Source organism: Saimiri boliviensis, chromosome 7, assembly GCF_048565385.1.
Source record: "Saimiri boliviensis isolate mSaiBol1 chromosome 7, mSaiBol1.pri, whole genome shotgun sequence".
In the NCBI taxonomy this organism is placed as follows: domain Eukaryota; kingdom Metazoa; phylum Chordata; class Mammalia; order Primates; family Cebidae; genus Saimiri; species Saimiri boliviensis.
The window spans coordinates 78,686,924-78,706,478 of NC_133455.1; the positions used below are offsets into that span (position 1 = coordinate 78,686,924).

Sequence of the window (19,555 nt, forward strand, 5' to 3'; positions counted from 1 at the left end):
GTGCTGGAATTACAGGCTTGAGCCACCATGCCCGACCTTAGCCCTCAGTGTTTTAAGAAAATTTATGAATTTGTGTTGGGCTGCATTCAAAGCTGTCCTGGGTTACATGCGTCCCACAGGCTGCAGCTTGGACAAGCTTGGCATAGTATCTCCTGTGTGTAAGGACGTGTGTTTAATGTCACTAGATCCCCAGTGAACCCAGTCAAGCTAGTCCTCTGAATTGATTCTAGATAATTTAATTTCATTAAATTAAATGAGCTTACCCTGACAGATTGCATTTGAGGATAAGGCAAATAAATCAAGGCTGCCTGGTTAGTTTCGGTTGTGAGCAGCTAGATAGGTGGTGGTACTGTTTACTTAAAGATTAGAAGGAAGCAAGTTTAAGTGGGAAGACCAAGAGTCAATTTTGGATATGTTAAGTTTGAGCTGTGTTTTAGACATCAGAGAACAGTAGGATATATAAATCTGAAGCTCAGGGCCCTAGGTAGTTTTGGAAGTAAAGCATACAGATGATATTTAATGCATTAGGCCTGAATGGGAGATGAGGGAGTAAGGCAGTTATAATAAGCATGGACAGCTGTATTGAGAAGTTTTGCTGTGGTGGAAAGCAGAGAATTGGGTTATTGTTGAAGGGAGTTTTGTGGTCAGTTTAGAGATCTTTTAAAATGGGAGATATTAAAGCATGTTTGTAAGCAGAAAGTAATGAATCAGAACAGAAGGAAACATTGATGCATAAAATAAGTGGGATAATTACAAGAATTGAGTTCTGGAATTGGCAAGATGATATGATGAGTTCCACAGCACAGATGGAAAAGTTGGCCATGTATAGGCGCAGTTCAATTGTGGCTGGAAAGTAGGCCTGGAAAACGGACACAGATTGACTAGGCACAGTGGCTCACACCTGTAATCCCAGCACTTTGGGAGGCCAAGGCGGGTGGATCACTTGAGGTCGGGAGTTCCAGACCAGCCTGGCCAACATGGTGAAACCCTGTCTCTACTAAAAATACAAAAATCAGCCAGGCATCATGGTAGGCACCTGTAGTCCCAGCTACTCAGGAGACTGAGGCAGGAGAATCGCTTGAACCCAGGAAGCGGTGGTTACAGTGAGCCGAGATCAAGCTACTGTACTCCACCCCATCTCAAAAAAATAAAAATAAAGAGAACAGACACAGATTCAGGTAGGTTGTATTTGGTAAAGGACATAATGGAGTGCTGGTCTGATTGCTTCTATTTCCACAATAAATTATGAATTGAGTCCATCAAAATTGACGATCAAAGGAGGTAGTGGTGGAGGTTTGAGGAGGGAGGGGAAGATGTGAAATAGTCTTTTCAGATTGGGGAAATGAAGTTATTAGGAAAACAAAATAGAATTTCTAAGCATTATTGAGTATCCATTTGTTTATATAATAAAATTGGTCACAAGTTCATAGATTTTTCATCTTTTTTTTTTTTAATCTTAGCACCCTGATATGTATGAGAGAGCAGTGCTGAGGAAAGATCATCAGAAGAAATATGGAGCGACAGTTGATCTTTGGAGCATTGGGGTAACATTTTACCATGCCGCTACTGGATCACTGCCATTTAGACCCTTTGAAGGGCCTCGTAGGAATAAAGAAGTGATGTAAGTGGTTTCCAATCTAAAATCAGAGAAGCATTTAAAAATTTATTTCTCTCTTGGTTCATATTGTTAGTGGTTTATGTTAATGAAAATTGGTTTAACAATCGTTTCTGATATTTTAAGCTAACTGGTGTTTTAAAAGAATGCAGCCTTATAAAAGTATGCATAATTTTCCGTATCATGTTTAAATATCTTAAATACACAGTATAAATGGTATTCAGTCTTTGGCCCATCACTAAAAATGTACTGCTTTCTAGACTTTATTTTAGCACACTGTTTATTTCACTCTGGGTGCTTGTCAGCACTTTTCTCCTATACAACTGAAAAAAATAATGTAGTTCTGTGGAGTATCAGAATCATTACCAGATCTAAAACGAGCATCAGTCTTACCCTAAAGTGAACTGATTTCTTTGACCATTTAAAAAAACATTTTGGGCAAGGCATGGTGGCTCATGCCTGTAATCCCAGCACTTTGGGAGGCTGAGCGGGGGAGGATTGCTTGAGCCCAGGATTTCAAGACTAGCCTGAACCAACATAGTGAGACCCTGTATCTACAAAAAATACAAAAATTAGCCAGACGTGGTGGTATGCGCCTATGGTCCTAGCTACTCGGAAGGCTGAAGTGGGAGGATCACCTAAGCCCAGGAGATTGAGGCTGCAGTGAACTGTGATTGCACCACTGCACTCCAGCCTGGGCGACAGAGTGAAACCCTATCTCTAAATAAATAAATTAAAAATATTTTGGCAGTAATGTTACATTAAACTTTTTTTTCCAGTGTTGCAGATTTGGGCCAGACACAATATATTTTACTAGTATAATGTATATACATTTATGTATTATCACAATTTTTTTTTTAATTTCCATTTTTATTTTAGATTCAGAGGGTATGTGTGAAGGTTTAGTTAAAAGGGTATATTGTGTGATGCTGAGGTTTGGGCTTTTATTGATCTCATCACCTAGGTAGTGTATGTAGTATCTAATAAAAAGTGTTCAGCCCTCATCTCCCTCCCTCTCTCCTTTTAGAGTCCTCAGGGACTGTTTAGTTTCCATCTTTACATCTGTGTGGACACAAGATTTAGCTCCCACTTATAAGTGAGAGCATAACAGTATTTGGTTTCCTAGGTTTAGAATCATATTGTCACTTAAGATAAATGTCTCCCACTTCATCTGTGTTGCTTCAAAGGATGTGATTTCATTCTTTTTTATGGCTACCTACTATTCTGTGGTGTATATGTACCACATTTTTGTTATCCATTCTGCCATTGATGGGCACCTAGGTTGATTCTTTGTGTTTGCTATTGTGGATACTGCTGTGTGTATGTCTTTTTTGGTAGAATGACTTATTTTTCTTTGGTTATATACCCAGTAATGGGATTGCTGGGTCATCTGAGTTCTATTTTTAGTTATTGGAGATCTCCAAGCTGCTTTTCACGGGGGCTGAACAAATTTGCATTCCCACCAATGGTGTATAATTATTCCCTTTTCTGCACAACCTCACGACCGTTATTTTTTGACTTTTTAGGAGCCATTCTGACTGGCATGAGATGGTATCTCATTGTGGTTTTGATTTACATCTCTCTGATTAGTGGTGTTGAGTATTTTTTCATGTTTATTGGCAGCTTGTATAGTCTTCTTTTGAGGAGAGTATGTTCATATACTTTGCTCACTTTAATGGGGTTCTTTGTTTTTTTCTTGTTGATTCATATAGATTCTGGTATTAGTCCTTTGTCAAATGCGTAGTTTACAAATAATTCCTTCCATTCTGTAGGTTGTCTGTTTATTCTGTTGAGAGTTCCTTTTAGGGCTGGGCGTGGTGGCTCACGCCTGTAATCCCAGCACTTTGGGAGGCCGAGGAGGGCAGATCACTTGATGAGGTCAGGAGTTCAAGACCAGCCTGACCAACATGGAGAAACCCCATCTCTAAAATAAATAAATAAATAAATAAAATAAAAAGAGAGTTCCTTTTTCTGTGCCAAAGCTCCAACATAATTAAGTCTCATTTGTCTATTTTTTATTTTGTTGCATTTGATTTTGAGGTCTTCATGAATTATTTTCTTAAGACAGTGTATAGAAGAGTATGTCCTATATCTCCTTCTATAATTTTCATAGTTTGAGCTCTTACATTTAAGTCTTTATTCCATCTTGAGTTAATTTTTGTATATGGTAAGAGATGGGATCCAGTTTTATTCTCCTGCATATGGTTAGCCAGTTTTCCCAGCACCATTTATCGAATAGGGTGTCCTTTCCCCATTGTTTATTTTTGTCAGCTTTGTCAAAGATATGTTGGTTGTAGATGTGTGGCTTTATTTTAGGAGTCTCTATTCTGTTCCATCAGTCTATGTATCTGTTTTTGTACCAGTACCATGCTCTTTTGGTTACTGTAGCCTTGCAGATTGCCTTGGCTATTCAGGCTCTGTTTTTGTTCCATATGAATTTAGGATAATTTTTTCTAATTCTGTGAAAAATAACATTGATAATTTGATAGGATTAGCATTGATTCTGTAGATTGCTCTGGGCAGTATAGATATTTTAATGATATTGATGTTGCCTGATTGCTCTGGCTGAAACTTCTAGTACTATGTTGAGTAGGGATGGCGAGAGTGGGCCTCCTTGTCTTGTTCCAGTTCTTAGGGCGATTGCCCATTCAGAATGATGTTGGCTGTGGGTTTATCATAGACATGAGCATGAAATGCTTTTGCATTTGTTGTGTCATTTATGATTTCTTTCAGCAGTATTTTGTAGTTTTTGTAGCAATCTTTCAGCTCCTCGGTTAAGTGTATTTCTAGGTATTTTTGCATCTGTGTGGCTATTGTAAATGGGATTGCATTCTCGATTTGGTTCTCAGCTTGAACATTATTGGTGTATAGAAATGGTGCTGATAGTTGTATTTTTTTTTTTTGTATCCTGGGACTTGGCTGAAGTTGTTTGTCAGGTCTAGGAGTCTTTTGGCGAAATCTTTAGGGTTTTCTATGTTTAGAATCATATTGTCAGTGAAGAGAAAATTTGACTATGTCTTTTCCTATTTGAATGCCTCTTATTTTTCTCTTTGTCTGATTGCTGTGATTGGGACTTTCAGTACTATATTGAGTAGGAGTGGTGAGAGTGGGCCTTCTTGTCTTGTTCCAGTTCTTAGGGGAATTGCCCATTCAGAATGATGTGACTATGGGTTTGTCATAGATGGCTCTTATTATTTTGAGATATGTTCCTTCTGTGCCTAATTTGTTGAAGTGTAGTGTCATAATTATTAGGAAATAGTTACTGTGTGTATAAACTCATTTCTTGTAAGCCAAGGAAAAGAGAGATGGATTTCTAGATGTGAAATTAATTATAAAAATAATCCATAATTAGCCACACTTCTTTTGATTTTAAAAGACATTTGTGCTTTTTCATTTTAAAAGACATTTGTGAATAACCTTGTTTCATGAGAAAGCCAAACTACATACACATAAAACTATGATGTAAAGAATACTGAGTTTAGTGAATGGACAGCAACCACTGACAGCCTAACCTGTCCAGTCATTCTTTTAGGTCTTAACATATTTCTCAGACTTTTATATATTTGACTCTACCTTTTGTTTTGTTTGGTTTGGTTTTTTGTTTTGCTTTGTTTGTTTGTTTTTTTGAGACAGAGTCTTACTCTGTTGCCCAGGCTGGAGTGCAGTGGCCCAGTCTCAGCTCACTGCAACCTCTGCCTCCCAGGTTCAAGCAATTCTCCTGCATCAGCCTCCCGAGTAGCTGGGATTACAGGCGGATGCCACCACACCCAGCTAATTTTTGTATTTTTAGTAGAGATGGGGTTTCACCATGTTGGCCAGGCTGGTCTTGAACTCCTGGCCTCAAGTGATCTGTCCCCCCTCGGCCTCCAAAGTGGTGCGATTACACGCGTGAGCCACCACGCTTACCCTGGCCCTACCTTTTATGAAGCAAACATGACTTAAAGTAATAGTCACAACTATAAAAAATACAAGTATTTAATCTCTTCTCAAAAAATTGAGGGAGAAAGATGTTTTTCCTTTTGTTGGTTGAAGAAAGTAAAACAAATTATTCAGATGGTGCAATGACTTTTGCTGAAACTTGGGTATCTGAATGTTTTCCAGCAAGGACAGTGTATGTATTTATGGGAAGAAGACATCTATTTAACTGTACTGATGATTTTGGTATAGCATCCTACTGAGCCTGCTTTATAGCATTGCCCTTTTAATGAAATCTCTTCCTTAACAAAAACTGATAATTTGTGTTTTTCTCATTACACATAAATTGTGCCTAACAGTTAATTATAGTTTTATCATCATAGATAGTATCAGCTTTTAAAGCAATGTCAGCATTTCTTCCTGCCCTGAAAATGGTTTAAATAAAAGTGTGTGTTGCTTCCTAATAAAGAAATCATATAACTCTTGAGTAGCTAGGAATACCGGATAATTTTGTCTGACACCCATGTGGGCAGATATACCATTAGAAGAATTTTACTTTATTAGCACAGAAACTCAACTTTTATGAACATTGATGCTAAAGAATGTTCAGAGGTGATTGAAGTACTCAGTAATAATAATTGTTTTACTTTGCTAATGAAGGATGTATTCATCCAACATTATGGCAGTGCTGATTCCTCAGCATCTCATTTGCATGTTAGGAATGTATTTATATATGGATCTTATCAAAATTAAACTTTTTAAAAACTTGTAAGCATTCCTTTAAGAATTTTGCCATTTATTCACTTCTCTTTTGCATTAATCTCACATATGTGCACTTACTCCTTAGATAGTTCTCACATGAACACACCTCATTTTTCACATTAATTTCCTCTTTGAAAAATCTCTTAAGGCAGAAATCATGGCTGCCTCTGCTGAGGAAGCAGCAAATGGTCTAAATTGGTTGTAGTGGTTTGTTCTATTTTTTTTTTTTAATATTGATTTGCTCAGAGCACATTTACTTTACCATTGAACAAATGTGCTTTTTCCAAAATGTGCAAATGTGTGTGTTCCAATGTGCAAAGACTCTGATACTGTGCTCTGTATAGTTTTATCTTTTTTGTTTTAAACAATGCTATTCATTCTGCAGAAACTTTACACTTTAGTTGTGCCTTTGGATAATATGGATAAGAGGGATTAGATACTTTTTTTTTTCATGATCTAGAGACATTCTGTGACATAACTTATTTTGTGTTTGCTCGGTTTTTTCAGATGGAAAATTAATATTTTTGTTGTGAACATCAAGATGCTGTTTTAAAGCACTCTGAGATCTCAGATGAAAATTAATTATGGCATATATAAAATAACCATACAACCACTATTCTTCAGTCAGTCAGATTCAAAGTATTTTGATTGTTTTATGGATCCTGTGAACATCAGTCACAAAGTTTCATCTAGTAGATAATTGTAGGTGCAATTCAGGAAATACTTTTGCAAAGCCCATTAATAAGTCATGCAAAAATGAACTGCATATTTTATTCTGCTTTTATTCCTCCCAAGGTATAAAATAATTACAGGAAAGCCTTCTGGTGCAATATCTGGAGTACAGAAAGCAGAAAATGGACCAATCGACTGGAGTGGAGACATGCCTGTTTCTTGCAGTCTTTCTCGGTAAGTATGGTGTACCCAATTCTTATCTTTTGCACTTTGGTGTTTGAAATCTTTCTTGCCTAAAACCACAGGTACTCAAATACTGAAGTATACTTCGATTTTATTTTAATTATATATCATCAAAGCATATGCCTTGATAAATGGTTTTTGTCTTTGTGACTATACAAATAATTTTCCCTGATCTGCGTTAGGACACAGGGCATACATTTTTGAGATTGATAATCACTGGTCTTGGAATTCTTCCTAGTGTGGGGATCCCGCTCAGGACTTCAGTATTTTTTTGTAATGACCTCCATATTGATGGATAACAAATAGTGGTTTGGATATGAGTAAATTTCTCAACTGGAGTTGTAAAAAGCAAACAGTAAGAGATTTAGTATTATCCTCATTTTTTAAAAATACTCAAATTATTCAAAGGGTGAGAAATAAGTCTTTTTGTACTTTTTAGCATTTCAGATGTTTGTATGGGTCTTGTTTAATGATGCAGGCAGAACTCAAACAAATTATATTGTCATTTAAGAATTCTGTGGCCTGAGGTGGGTGGATCACAGGGTCAGGAGATTGAGACCATCCTGGCTAACACGGTGAAACCCCATCTCTACTAAAAATACAAAAATTAGCTGGGAATGGTGGCACGTGCCTGTAGTCACAGCTATTTGGGAAGCTGAGGCAGGAGAATCACTTGAACCTGGGAGGTGGCTGTTACAGTGAGCCAAAATTGTGCCACTGCACTCCAGCCTGGGCAACAGAGCCAGACTCTGTCTCAAAAAAAAAAAGGCCAGGCACGGTGGTTCAAGCCTGTAATCCCAGCACTTTGGGAGGCCGAGGCGGGTGGATCACGAGGTCAAGAGATCGAGACCATCCTGGTCAACATGGTGAAACCCCATCTCTACTAAAAATACAAAAAATTAGCTGGGCATGGTGGCACGTGCCTATAATCCCAGCTACTCAGGAGGCTGAGGCAGGAGAATTGCCTGAACCAGGAGGCGGAGGTTGCAGTGAGCCAAAATCGCACCATTGCACTCCAGCCTGGGTAACAGGAGCGAAACTCTGTCTCAAAAAAAAAAAAAAAAAAGATATCTGTTACCACAAAGAAAGAATTAAAATTAAAATTAAAGAAATTAAAAGTAGAAAGTAAATTATTTTGTATTTCACTATGGAAAAAAAGCCAAGACACGCATCAGTATTTAGAATTTGTGATTACTGAATTAACTTCCATTTTTCGTGAGTGTGGTAGTTATATAATTGGGTGAGTTACTGGCTTAACACCTATTGTAAGTTGTAGGTGCTTTTTGTATGACTTTTAACTAAATAAATATATAAAACAAACTAATAAAATATCATTTAGCATTTTATATATTGGGTTCTGTGAAAATTCATGTAAACCGAGAGTTCCAATGCTGAAATCATTTTCAAAAACCACTGTTGTAACAGTTTTTTGTGTATGTTGTTTAAAAAGGTTTCCTAAATAAAATTGTCATGCAACTAGATAACCAAGAGAAATTCATTGTGTTGGAGAGCAGAAATGTAACATTATAATTGTGATTTGTGTTAAATTTTGATTTAGGAAATACTCATTTTGAGGATCTCAGGCAAACTGATAAAATGTAAAGGGCTCAGGAAATCAACATTTGTTTTAAATAGTAAGAACTTCAAGTACTACAAATCAGCAGTGAAAGCAACTACCAAAAATGTAATGGGCTTGGCATAGTGGCATACACCTATAGTCCCAGCTACTCAGGAAGCTTCAGACAGGATACTAGAGCCCTGGAGTTTGAGACTGCAACGCATAAAGTGTCTGTGAATAGCCAGGGCACTTTCAGCCTGGGCAGTATAACAAGACCTCATTTCTAGAAGAAAAAGAAGCTATAATCTCTGATTCATTGATGAGTGATATTAAGTGAAGGTCACCTAGCTTTCTGAAAAGTTGACAGATTTAAAATTTTTTAAATTAATCTAATATGATAATGACAGTTCCTTTAATTTGCTGGTAAATATGATTTTTTAACCTAGACAGAATATGATATATTCACTTTTCAAGTAACTTTTCAATACCATTTTAGGGGTCTTCAGGTTCTACTTACTCCTGTTCTTGCAAACATCCTTGAAGCGGATCAGGAAAAGTGTTGGGGTTTTGACCAGTTTTTTGCAGAAACTAGTGATATACTTCACCGTATGATAATTCATGTTTTTTCGCTACAACAAATGACAGCTCATAAGATTTATATTCATAGCTATAATACGTAAGTATCTCTGTTTTCTTCTTACAGCAACATATTCTGTTATATATTTTCCTAAGGTAGGAAGAGAAATAGAAAAGGTGCCTCAGCCTCACCAAAAGCACCCACACTTCCCACATAGAAAATTATATTTAAGTGCTTACTAAATTCCTTTTCACTTATTTTTGTAGTAAAAGGATTGATATTCTAAAATTTATAGTTAAATTAGCTTGTTCTTAAACTGTAAGTTTTTTATAAGACTACTTTCATTGCAGTGCTTTCTTTCAAGTTGCATAATCACATAACCACAAATGGCATCTACCAATAAATAAGCCAGGTTTTACTAAGTGCACTATCCTCCCATGTTTAAAATATCAAAGCCTAAGTCTTAAATACAGTTAACATGGTTATTATTTGCACATGATAACCATATGCAAATAATTTGGTTATTATTATTAACCATAATAATGGTTAAAGTACCTGGTGCCAGTGTTTGTTTTATGTAAGCAAAAACACACCCATATGATTTAAGAAAAACTACCCGTATGATAAAATTGCATATAATGGTCAATGATAGACCATGTATATGACAGTGGTTCCGTAAGGTTATAATACCTTATTTTTACTGTATCTTTTCTATGTTTACATATGTTCACATATACAAATAGTGTTAGTAATTGTGTTACAGCTGCTTGCAGTATTAAGTATAGTAAGGTGCTGTACAGGTTTGTAGCCTAGGAGCAACAGGCTAGATAGTATATAGCCTAGGTATGTAGAAGGCATAGCATGTAGTTTTCTTTTTTTTTTTTTTTTTTTGAGACGGAGTTTCGCTCTTGTTACCCAGGCTGGAGTGCAATGGTGCGATCTCGGCTCACTGCAACCTCCGCCTCCTGGGTTCAGGCAATTCTCCTGCCTCAGCCTCCTGAGTAGCTGGGATTACAGGCATGTGCCGCCATGCCCAGCTACTTTTTTTCTGTATTTTTAGTAGGGACGGGGTTTCACCATGTTGACTAGGATGGTCTCGATCTCTTGACCTCGTGATCCACCCGCCTCGGCCTCCCAAAGTGCTGGGATTACAGGCTTGAGCCACAGCGCCCTGCCAGCATGTAGTTTTCTGTAAATATACTTTATGATGTTCACACAATGATGCATTTTTCAGAACTTATTCCCATTGTTAAGCAATGCATGACTGTATACATACATACACTTGCATGTAAAACTGGGGAAATTTGAGTAAGTTGAGTGAATCAGTGTTAATAGCTGGTTGTGATGCTTTGCTATATGCAAGATGTTACCATTGGGGAAAGCTGAGGGAAGAATATATAGTGTCTGTCTTCATTGTTTCTTAGAACTGCATGTGAATCTGTAGTGATAGCAAATTGTTTTTTAAAAAGCTCACCCAATGTGACTATAGTTAATAATAACTTAATTATAAATTTTTAAAAAGCTAAAGAGTATAATATGATTGTCTGTAACACAAAAGATAAATGCTTGACTGGATGGATACCACATTCTCCATGATGTGATTATTACATATTGCATGCCTGTAACAAAACATCTCATGTACTCCATAAACATATACATTTCCTATGTACACACAAAAATTAGAAACAAAAAATTTTCAAAAGGTCACCCAATGGAGGCTTGTAGAGCCAAATTACAATATTGCTGCTGAAACATTTCTTTTGATGTCATTGATCTATTCATGAGGAGGCTATCTTTTCCCTAAAGCATCATTTTGAAAACACTTCATTTTATTAATTTATTTAACAAACATATAGTCACATGACAAGTGCTGTTCTTGGTTCTTTATATATTTAAGCCATTTATTCCTCACAACAATTCTGTGAAGTGGGTACTGTTAATATTTCCATTTTACTGTTGAGGAAATGGTGCATGAGAGTTAAGTCACTTACGGTTATATAGCAAGTTAGTGGAAGAGTTAAGATTTGAACCCAGGTATCTGATTCAAGTCAGTACTCTAAACATCTCTGATATGTTGATTCTCTATTTGAAAATATTAAGAATCTTGGCCAGGTGCGTTGGTTTGTACCTGTAATATTAGCACTTTGGGAGGCCAAGGCAGGTGGATCACTTTGAGGCCAGGAATTCGAAACCAGACTGGCCAGCATGGTTTCTACTAAAAATACAAAAATCAGTTGGGTGTGGTAATGCATGCATGTAATCCCAGCTACTTAGGAGGCAGAGTCACAATAATCGCCTGAACCCATGAGGCGGAGGCTGCAGTGAGCTGAGATTGCGCCACTATGTACTCCAGCCTGGGCAACAGAGCAAGACTCTGTCACACACACAAACACACACACAGACACACACACACACAGAGAGAAAAGAAAATATTAAGAATCCTATATATTGCATAGGTATCCAAACATAACAATACTTTAGAATTGCTTACTGTATGGACAGGTTATATGGAAGGGAGTTTGTAGTATCCACATTAACAAAGCAAGTTTATATAAACTGGTTATGATCTTAGGAATATGAGTTAGAAATGAATATTGTTGCACTTTAAAAAGATTTTTCCTCTCACTTTATCCCCATTTACAGTGTCCTTTTGATTTTTTCTCACACAGTGCTACTATATTTCATGAACTGGTGTATAAACAAACCAAAATTCTTTCTTCAAATCAAGAACTTATCTATGAAGGACGACGCTTAATATTAGAACCTGGAAAACTAGCACAGCATTTCCCTAAAACTACTGAGGAAAATCCCATCTTTGTAGTAAGCCGGGAACCTTTGAATACCATAGGATTAATATATGAAAAAAGTAAGTTAGAGTTTTTCTTGTTCTTACTGGCCATCAAAAAATTACAACTAGCCTAGGCAACATGTTGAGAGCTCATCTCTACAGAAAAAACAAAATAAAACAAAAATTAGCCGGGCATGGTGCCTTGCACCTATCGTCCCAGCTACATGGGAGGCTGAGGTCGGAGGATCACTTTAGGCCACGAGGCAGAGGTTGCAGTAAGCCAAGATTGCACCACTACATTCCAGCCTGGGAGACAGAGTGGAACCCTGTCTCAAAAAAAAAAAATCCACAGAATCTGTGATTGTAGAAATGATTGTCATCTTTATGAAGTTGATGGTAACATTAATGTAGAGCTTTTATAAATATTAAAATTTTATGTTACTGCAGTTGAAAGACAGTAATAGTAAAATTGAAAAGCCTTGTAGACGTCATTTGACTTCAAATATTTTGTTTCATAAAATGATAAAATCATTTGTCATACATTTCACCGTAACTCTCTTTTAAAAATGTTTCGTTGGCTGGGTTCGGTGGCTCACGCCTATAATCCCAGCACTTTGGGAGGCTGAGGCTGGTGGATCATGAGGTCAGGAGTTCGAGACCAGTATGGTCAACACTGTGAAATCCTGTCTTTTTGTCTAAAATACAAAAATTAGCTGAGTGTGATGGCGGGTGCCTGTAATCTCAGCTACTTGGGAGGCTGAGGTAGGATAATTGCTTGAACCTGGGAAGTGAAGGTTGCAGTGAGCTGAGATTGTGCCACTGCATTCCAGCCTGGGTAATACAGCCAGACTCAGTCTCAAAAAAAAAAAAAAAGTGTTTTACTAACCCTCAAAATTGCCTTTTATATCATAAATTTCAGCAAACATTTTTTTGTGTCCAGTATGTATACAACATTGTGCAAAGCGTTAGAGTCTAAGAAAAAATAGATCTGCATTTTCTGAGTCCTTTAAATTATTCATTCTACTGGTAAAAAAAAAAAAAAAAGTGAATCACCCAGAATTTTACATTTCTATTTGAAGGTTGGGAGTTGATGTAGATTTAAAGAGAATCATCTAACTCATTGTGTTGGAATATATTTAAGGAAAAAATGAAACTTCTTAGAAATATTGGAGGTAATTTGTTAGAGAATGAGCATTATTGTTTGAAAAGTACATTAAAGATTTTGCCACTAATGTTTAATTTAGACATTCTATTTGCTTTATAAAGGATAAAGTGATTTTTTCAAAAAGTTTTCTTTCTCATTTTATTTTACTTCATCTTTCAGTTTCCCTCCCTAAAGTGCATCCACGGTATGATTTAGATGGGGATGCTAGCATGGCTAAGGTTAGTATTTAATTGAATTACTGTGTAAACATCTGAATTTAATGTATCCTATCAATAGTAGAAGCAATAACGTGTATTGTGTCTTCATGTATGCCTGTATGACTTAGGAAATTATTCACTTAAATTGATACCCTTTCCAAGTTATTTTGTGGTCTTTTCTTTTTTACTTTTTATCCTTTCTTGAATTCATTATATAAGAACATTCTCTCCATTGAGACAGTGCATGTTCAGATAATGTTAAGGATGATATATTTATTATAGTTATATCTGTTTTTAACTTTTGGAAATTGGTGGTTTATTGTGTTTTTAATTAACCTGATGAAAATGTATAAGCTTGAATAATTTTGTGTAGAAGTTTTTCTCACCCTATACCACAATGAGCACCAAATATTGACATTTTATTTCTTCATTAGGCAATAACAGGGGTTGTGTGTTATGCCTGCAGAATTGCCAGTACCTTACTGCTTTATCAGGAATTAATGCGAAAGGGGATACGATGGCTGATGTGAGTAGTAGATTGAAATTTGAAAATTGGTTTTCATATAGACCTCATCCATCATTGATATTTTCTCTCTACAGACTAAATAGGTTAGGTGTTTGATTTTTATTATAATACATTTGTTTCACATTTAGCTTATAAAACATTTAGCAGCTATTTTTTCATGAGTCCTACAGTGACCCTGTACAAATAGTATATCTGAATTTTAAAACTTATACCACACTATAGGATGTGACAGCAAATGTATTTCTTTTCCTAGGACCTTGACTTGGTTGTCATTTCACTATGTTAGAAGGCTTTGGCTTGTTACAATCCAGTACAGTCTGTACTTTCTCGCATTTAAGTCCTCAAAGTCTTTCTTCATTTCCTATCATTTTCCCAAATGAAACACACAGTCCTTTATCATCACAGCATTTTTTTTTTTTCTTTTTGAAACAGGGTCTCACTGTCACCCAGGCTAGAGTGCAGTGGCAGAATCACAGACCACTGCAGCCTGAAACTCCTGGGCTCAAGTGATCCTACCGCCTCAGCCTCCCAAGTACCTGAGACTACAGGCATACTCCACGAAGCCCAGCTGATTTTTTTTTTTTTTGGTAGAGATGGGGTCTAGTTACGTTGCGTAGGCTGGTCTCAAACTCTTGGGCTCAAGCAGTCAGCCCCACACAGCTGGGATTACAGGTGTGAGCCACTACACCCAACCTTCACAGCATTGAGATAGAATTCATAAACTATGGAATTCACCCATTTAAGCATACAGTTCAGTGGTTTTTAGTATGTCCAGAGTTGTGCAGCCATCATCACTAATTTTAGAACATTTTCATCACCCCAAAAAGTAACTCTGCATCCATTAGTATTCACTCTCCATTTCTGCCAACACAGCCCTGCCCTAGGCAACCACTAATATACTGTTTCTATACATTTGCGTATTCTAGACATTTCATATAAATGAAATCATACAATATGAATATGTAATCTAACAAGCAATTTAAAAGCTAATTTTTTTTTTTTTTTTTTTTTTTTTTTTTGACACGGAGTTTCGCTCTTGTTACCCAGGCTGGAGTGCAATGGCGTGATCTCGGCTCACCGCAACCTCCACCTCCTGGGCTCAGGCAATTCTCCTGCCTCAGCCTCCTGAGTAGCTGGGATTACAGGCACGTGCCACCATGCCCAGCTAATTTTTTGCACTTTTAGTAGAGACGGGGTTTCACCATGTTGACCAGGATGGTCTCGATCTCTCGACCTCGTGATCCACCCGCCTCGGCCTCCCAAAGTGCTGGGATTACAGGCTTGAGCCACCGCGCCCGGCTTAAAAGCTAATTTTTTAACACTAGATTGCTTAATATAGTTAACTGATCATCTAGGTAGTCTCTTCCTAAGAAATGACTCCTAAGAAATGTAAGATGGATATAATTTTTACTTTTTTTTTTTACTTTTCATGATTTATAGATGGCATCTTTCCATCTGATAAAAATGGAAAATAATTGATCTCTTTGGGAATTATGCTTATTTCTACACATCATTCAAAGCTTTTGAATTTTGCACACACATCGTAATGGCCTTGTGGCCGACAGATGCTGAGAAGTTTGTTTTCTGTACTCTTATCACTATGTATGTGCCCTTGGACTGTAATGCTTTTAACAGTTTATGTATGCCTACCTCATACCCACCCCTTCTTGCAAAAGTGGACATGAAGCATTTCATCGTTCTTTTATTAGGCTCCTTTTTTTTTCTGTTAGCATTACTTGAGACCCATAAATTTGTATTTATGTTTTTCACTGTGTTCACATATCTGGTTCCTAAGCCTATGTTTTTATATTTCTACTAAGAAGCTTCCTTGCTTTCACTGGTTTCTGGATAAAGCTCTGTGTTCTAACAGTTTTCATCTTCTCTCTCGTCTACCCTTAATCGCTGATCCATGAAGCTTTATTTCTTTTACTTATTAGTTTATAGGTCAGTAAGTCAGGAGAAAATAGTTTTAATGTAAACTACTGTTAGCAGTCTAATACTTTAGACTTTGTGGGCTGCATGTGGTCTCTTCTTTGTTTCTGCAACCTTTAAAAGTGTAGTGTTAGCTCGTGGACCATACAAAAGCAGGCCTCGGGTCTTAGTTTGCTGATCCCTGATGTAGATCAAAAGTCCTTCAATTATATATTGTTTACTCTGTCATCCTTCTTCAGAAATTATATCACAAGTTAAGCCTCCCTAATAAAAAATATTCCAAAATTCGAAACTTTTTGCTCAAAGTTAATGCTTAAAGGAAATACTCATTGGAGCATTTTGGATTCTCAGATTAGAGATGCTTAACCAATCTATATATATGCAAATATTCCAAAATCTGAAGCACTTCCGGTCCCAAGCATTTCATATAAAGGATATTCAAATCATAGGGATTATAAATTGGTTTATAAGTCAGACAGTAGTCTGCTATGAGTAGTAAACATTAATTCTGGGCCGGGCGCGGTGGCTCAAGCCTGTAATCCCAGCACTTTGGGAGGCCGAGGCGGGTGGATCACGAGGTCGAGAGATCGAGACCAACCTGGTCAACATGGTGAAACCCCATCTCTACTAAAAATACAAAAAATTAGCTGGGCATGGTGGTGCGTGCCTATAATCCCAGCTACTCAGGAGGCTGAGGCAGGAGAATTGCCTGAACCCAGGAGGCGGAGGTTGCGGTGAGCCGAGATCGCGCCATTGCACTCCAGCCTGGGTAACAAGAGCGAAACTCCACCTCAAAAAAAAAAAAAAAAAAAAAAACATTAATTCTGGCAGTATAAACTGTAATGCTCTAAAAACTATTTGTGTAATTGTAGATTAGTTTTTACTTTTTAAGGTAATTTTAATACCTTAGGTTTCTAAACTGTTAAACTAAGTAGTAATGGTTTGTGAAAATATAAGTTCCCTATATTTGTGTGTGTGTGTGTGTGTGTGTGTGTGTGTGTGTGTGTATATATATATCTCGTCACAGAAATGCTTTTAATTATAGTATCTCAAAATGTGGGAATTGACTAATATCAAGAATATTGTTATAAAATGTGTTTGAACAGTAGTACTGCAGTAAAATTAGTGATAGAAAAAATAACTCCTTAGATAAACTAATGGGAATAATTTTCTTTTTTTAGTGAATTAGTTAAAGATGATTACAATGAAACTGTTCACAAAAAGACAGAAGTTGTGATCACATTGGATTTCTGTATCAGAAACATTGAAAAAACTGTGAAAGTGTGAGTAGACTACTTCCTTACTATTAAGGGTTAAATTATTAAATGTTCCATTTCTGTTAATTGATTTAGTTATTCTTGGTACAATATCACATGCTCTGCAAGGGTTTATGTTAAAGATCAGCCTTGGCCAGGCACAGTGGCTCACGCCTGTAATCCCAGCACTTTGGAAGGCCAAGCTGGGTAGATCCATGAGGTCAGGAGATCAAGACTGTCCTGGCTAACATGGTGAAACCCCATCTCTACTAAAAATACAAAAAATTAGCTGGGCGTGGTGGCATGCACCTATGGTAGTCCCAGCTACTCAGAAGGCTGAGGCAGGAGAATTGCTTGAACCTGGGAGGCAGAGGTTGCAGTGAGCTGAGATCGCACCACTGAACTCCAGCCTGGGTGACAGAGTGAGACTCTGTATCAACAACAACAACAAAAAATCAGCCTTAGATTAGTGATTACATCATCATCACAAAGGCAAAAGTGCCGATTTTCTTGGTAAGAAATGAATACCATCTCTTTAGTGGCGTTTCCTCCCAGCCATTAGCTAGCAAAAGGTAGTGGGAGAAACATCTTATTTCTATCTTGCAAAACAGAAACTCTGAATAAGAAAATATGAACCCTGTAATCAACAAAGAAAATAGGAAGAGGTATTCTAGAACAGCCTTAGTAGTATTTTTAGAATTTTAGGAATTTGTTTTAGTTTATTCTTACTTGTTAATTTTATTCCTGAGAATGTGTATTGAAACAGAATGATATTTTAAACTGCCCTCTTTCTAGAATATACTATTTGTACTGCAGAGAAAATATAGTAAATGAAATTAGTATTCACTGTTGACCTCCATTAATTGTGAAATGTAGTATTTTTACTATTATCCTCACATAAGACTATTTGAAATTAATTTGTCTTTTCTGTTTTATCCTTTAATCTCTGCAAATTTAAAATAGAAACAGATAAAATTTCTTCTTCAGGAAGGCATCAGGTTTGTTTTTTTGGTTTTTGTTTTGCTTTTTGAGATGAAGTCTCACTCTGTTGCCTAGGCTGGAGTGCAATGGCAAAATCTCAGCTCACTGCAACCTTCACCTCCCAGGATCAAGTGATTCTCCTGCCTCAACTTCCCGAGTAGCTCTGACTACAGGCATGCACCACCACACCCAGCTAATTTTTTTTGTATTTTTAATAGAGATGGGGTTTCACCGTGTTAGCCAGGCTAGTCTTGATCTCCTAACCTCGTGATCTGCCCTCCTCGGCCTCCCAAAGTGCTAGGATTATAGATGTGAGCCGCCATGCCCAGACAGCATCAGGGTTTTTTTTTTAACAATCTGCTAGCTGATAGACTTTGAATCATTTTTTTTATTTTTATTTTTTATTTTTAAAGACGGGGTTTCACCATCTTGGTCAGGCTGGTCTTGAACTCCCGACCTCAGGTGATCCGCCTGCCTTGGCCTCCAAAGTGCTTGGATTACAGGCGTGAGCCACCACACCCGGCCCCATTTTTTAATTTTTAAGTGGTTATGATAAAAGCTCAAATATTATTTATAAAACTTTTTTTATTTTTGAGGTGTAGTGTTCACTGTGTCACCCAGGCTGGAGTGCAGTGGCGCAATCTCAGCTCACTACAGCCTCTGCCTCCCAGGTTGAAGCAATTCTCCTGTCTCAGCCTCCTGAGTAGCTGGGATTACAGGCACGCACCACCATGCCTGGCTAATTTTTGTATTTTTAGTAGAGACGGTATTTCACCATGTTGATCTGGCTAGTCTCAAACTCCTGACCTTGTGATCCACCTACCTCAGCCTCCCAAAGTACTGGAATTACAGGTGTGAGCCACCACACCTGGCCTATGAAGCATCTTTTTAAAACTATATATTGATTATACTCATTTAATTTTCTCTTGTGACTTTTCATACAGTTACGAAAAGTTGATGAAGATCAACCTAGAAGCGGCAGAGTTAGGTGAAATTTCAGACATACACACCAAATTGTTGAGAGTAAGTATTTAAAAAATTATGAAAATTATAAGCTCATAACCTATTCCTTTGCTGGCACTATTAAATTTAAACTTTCTTATGAGCTAGGCATGGTGGTACACACCTATAGTCGCAGCTACTCAGGAGGCTGAGGCAGGAGGATCACTTGAGCTGAGGCATTAAAGGCTGCAGTGAGTTATGACGGTGCCACTGCACCCTAGCCTGGGCAACAGAATGACATCTTGTCTATAAAATAAATAGTTTAAATAAATAAACTTTCTTACAGAGGTGATGTTTCTCACTGCAGAGAAAGAGTATTTTACCATCTTCAGAAACTTCTTTTTAGAGTATTATTAAATACTCTAA

General features: G+C 37.1%; 1 protein-coding gene across 3 annotated transcripts in view; it reads left to right on the top strand.

Moving 5' to 3' along the window:
• TBK1 (TANK binding kinase 1) overlaps positions 1–19,555 on the top strand; it is a 67,017-nt gene that overhangs the window by 25,282 nt on the left and 22,180 nt on the right. For all 3 annotated transcript variants that reach the window (XR_012518474.1, XM_074402843.1, XM_039471767.2), the window contains exons 6-13: positions 1,461–1,621; positions 7,088–7,198; positions 9,262–9,441; positions 12,012–12,208; positions 13,455–13,513; positions 13,927–14,018; positions 17,132–17,233; positions 19,132–19,210. Coding sequence is in view for 2 of the 3 variants with exons in the window: in XM_074402843.1 (XP_074258944.1) it covers positions 1,461–1,621; positions 7,088–7,198; positions 9,262–9,441; positions 12,012–12,208; positions 13,455–13,513; positions 13,927–14,018; positions 17,132–17,233; positions 19,132–19,210 (981 nt within the window). In the remaining variant the exon portion in view is untranslated. The remainder of the gene's footprint in view (positions 1–1,460; positions 1,622–7,087; positions 7,199–9,261; positions 9,442–12,011; positions 12,209–13,454; positions 13,514–13,926; positions 14,019–17,131; positions 17,234–19,131; positions 19,211–19,555) is intronic.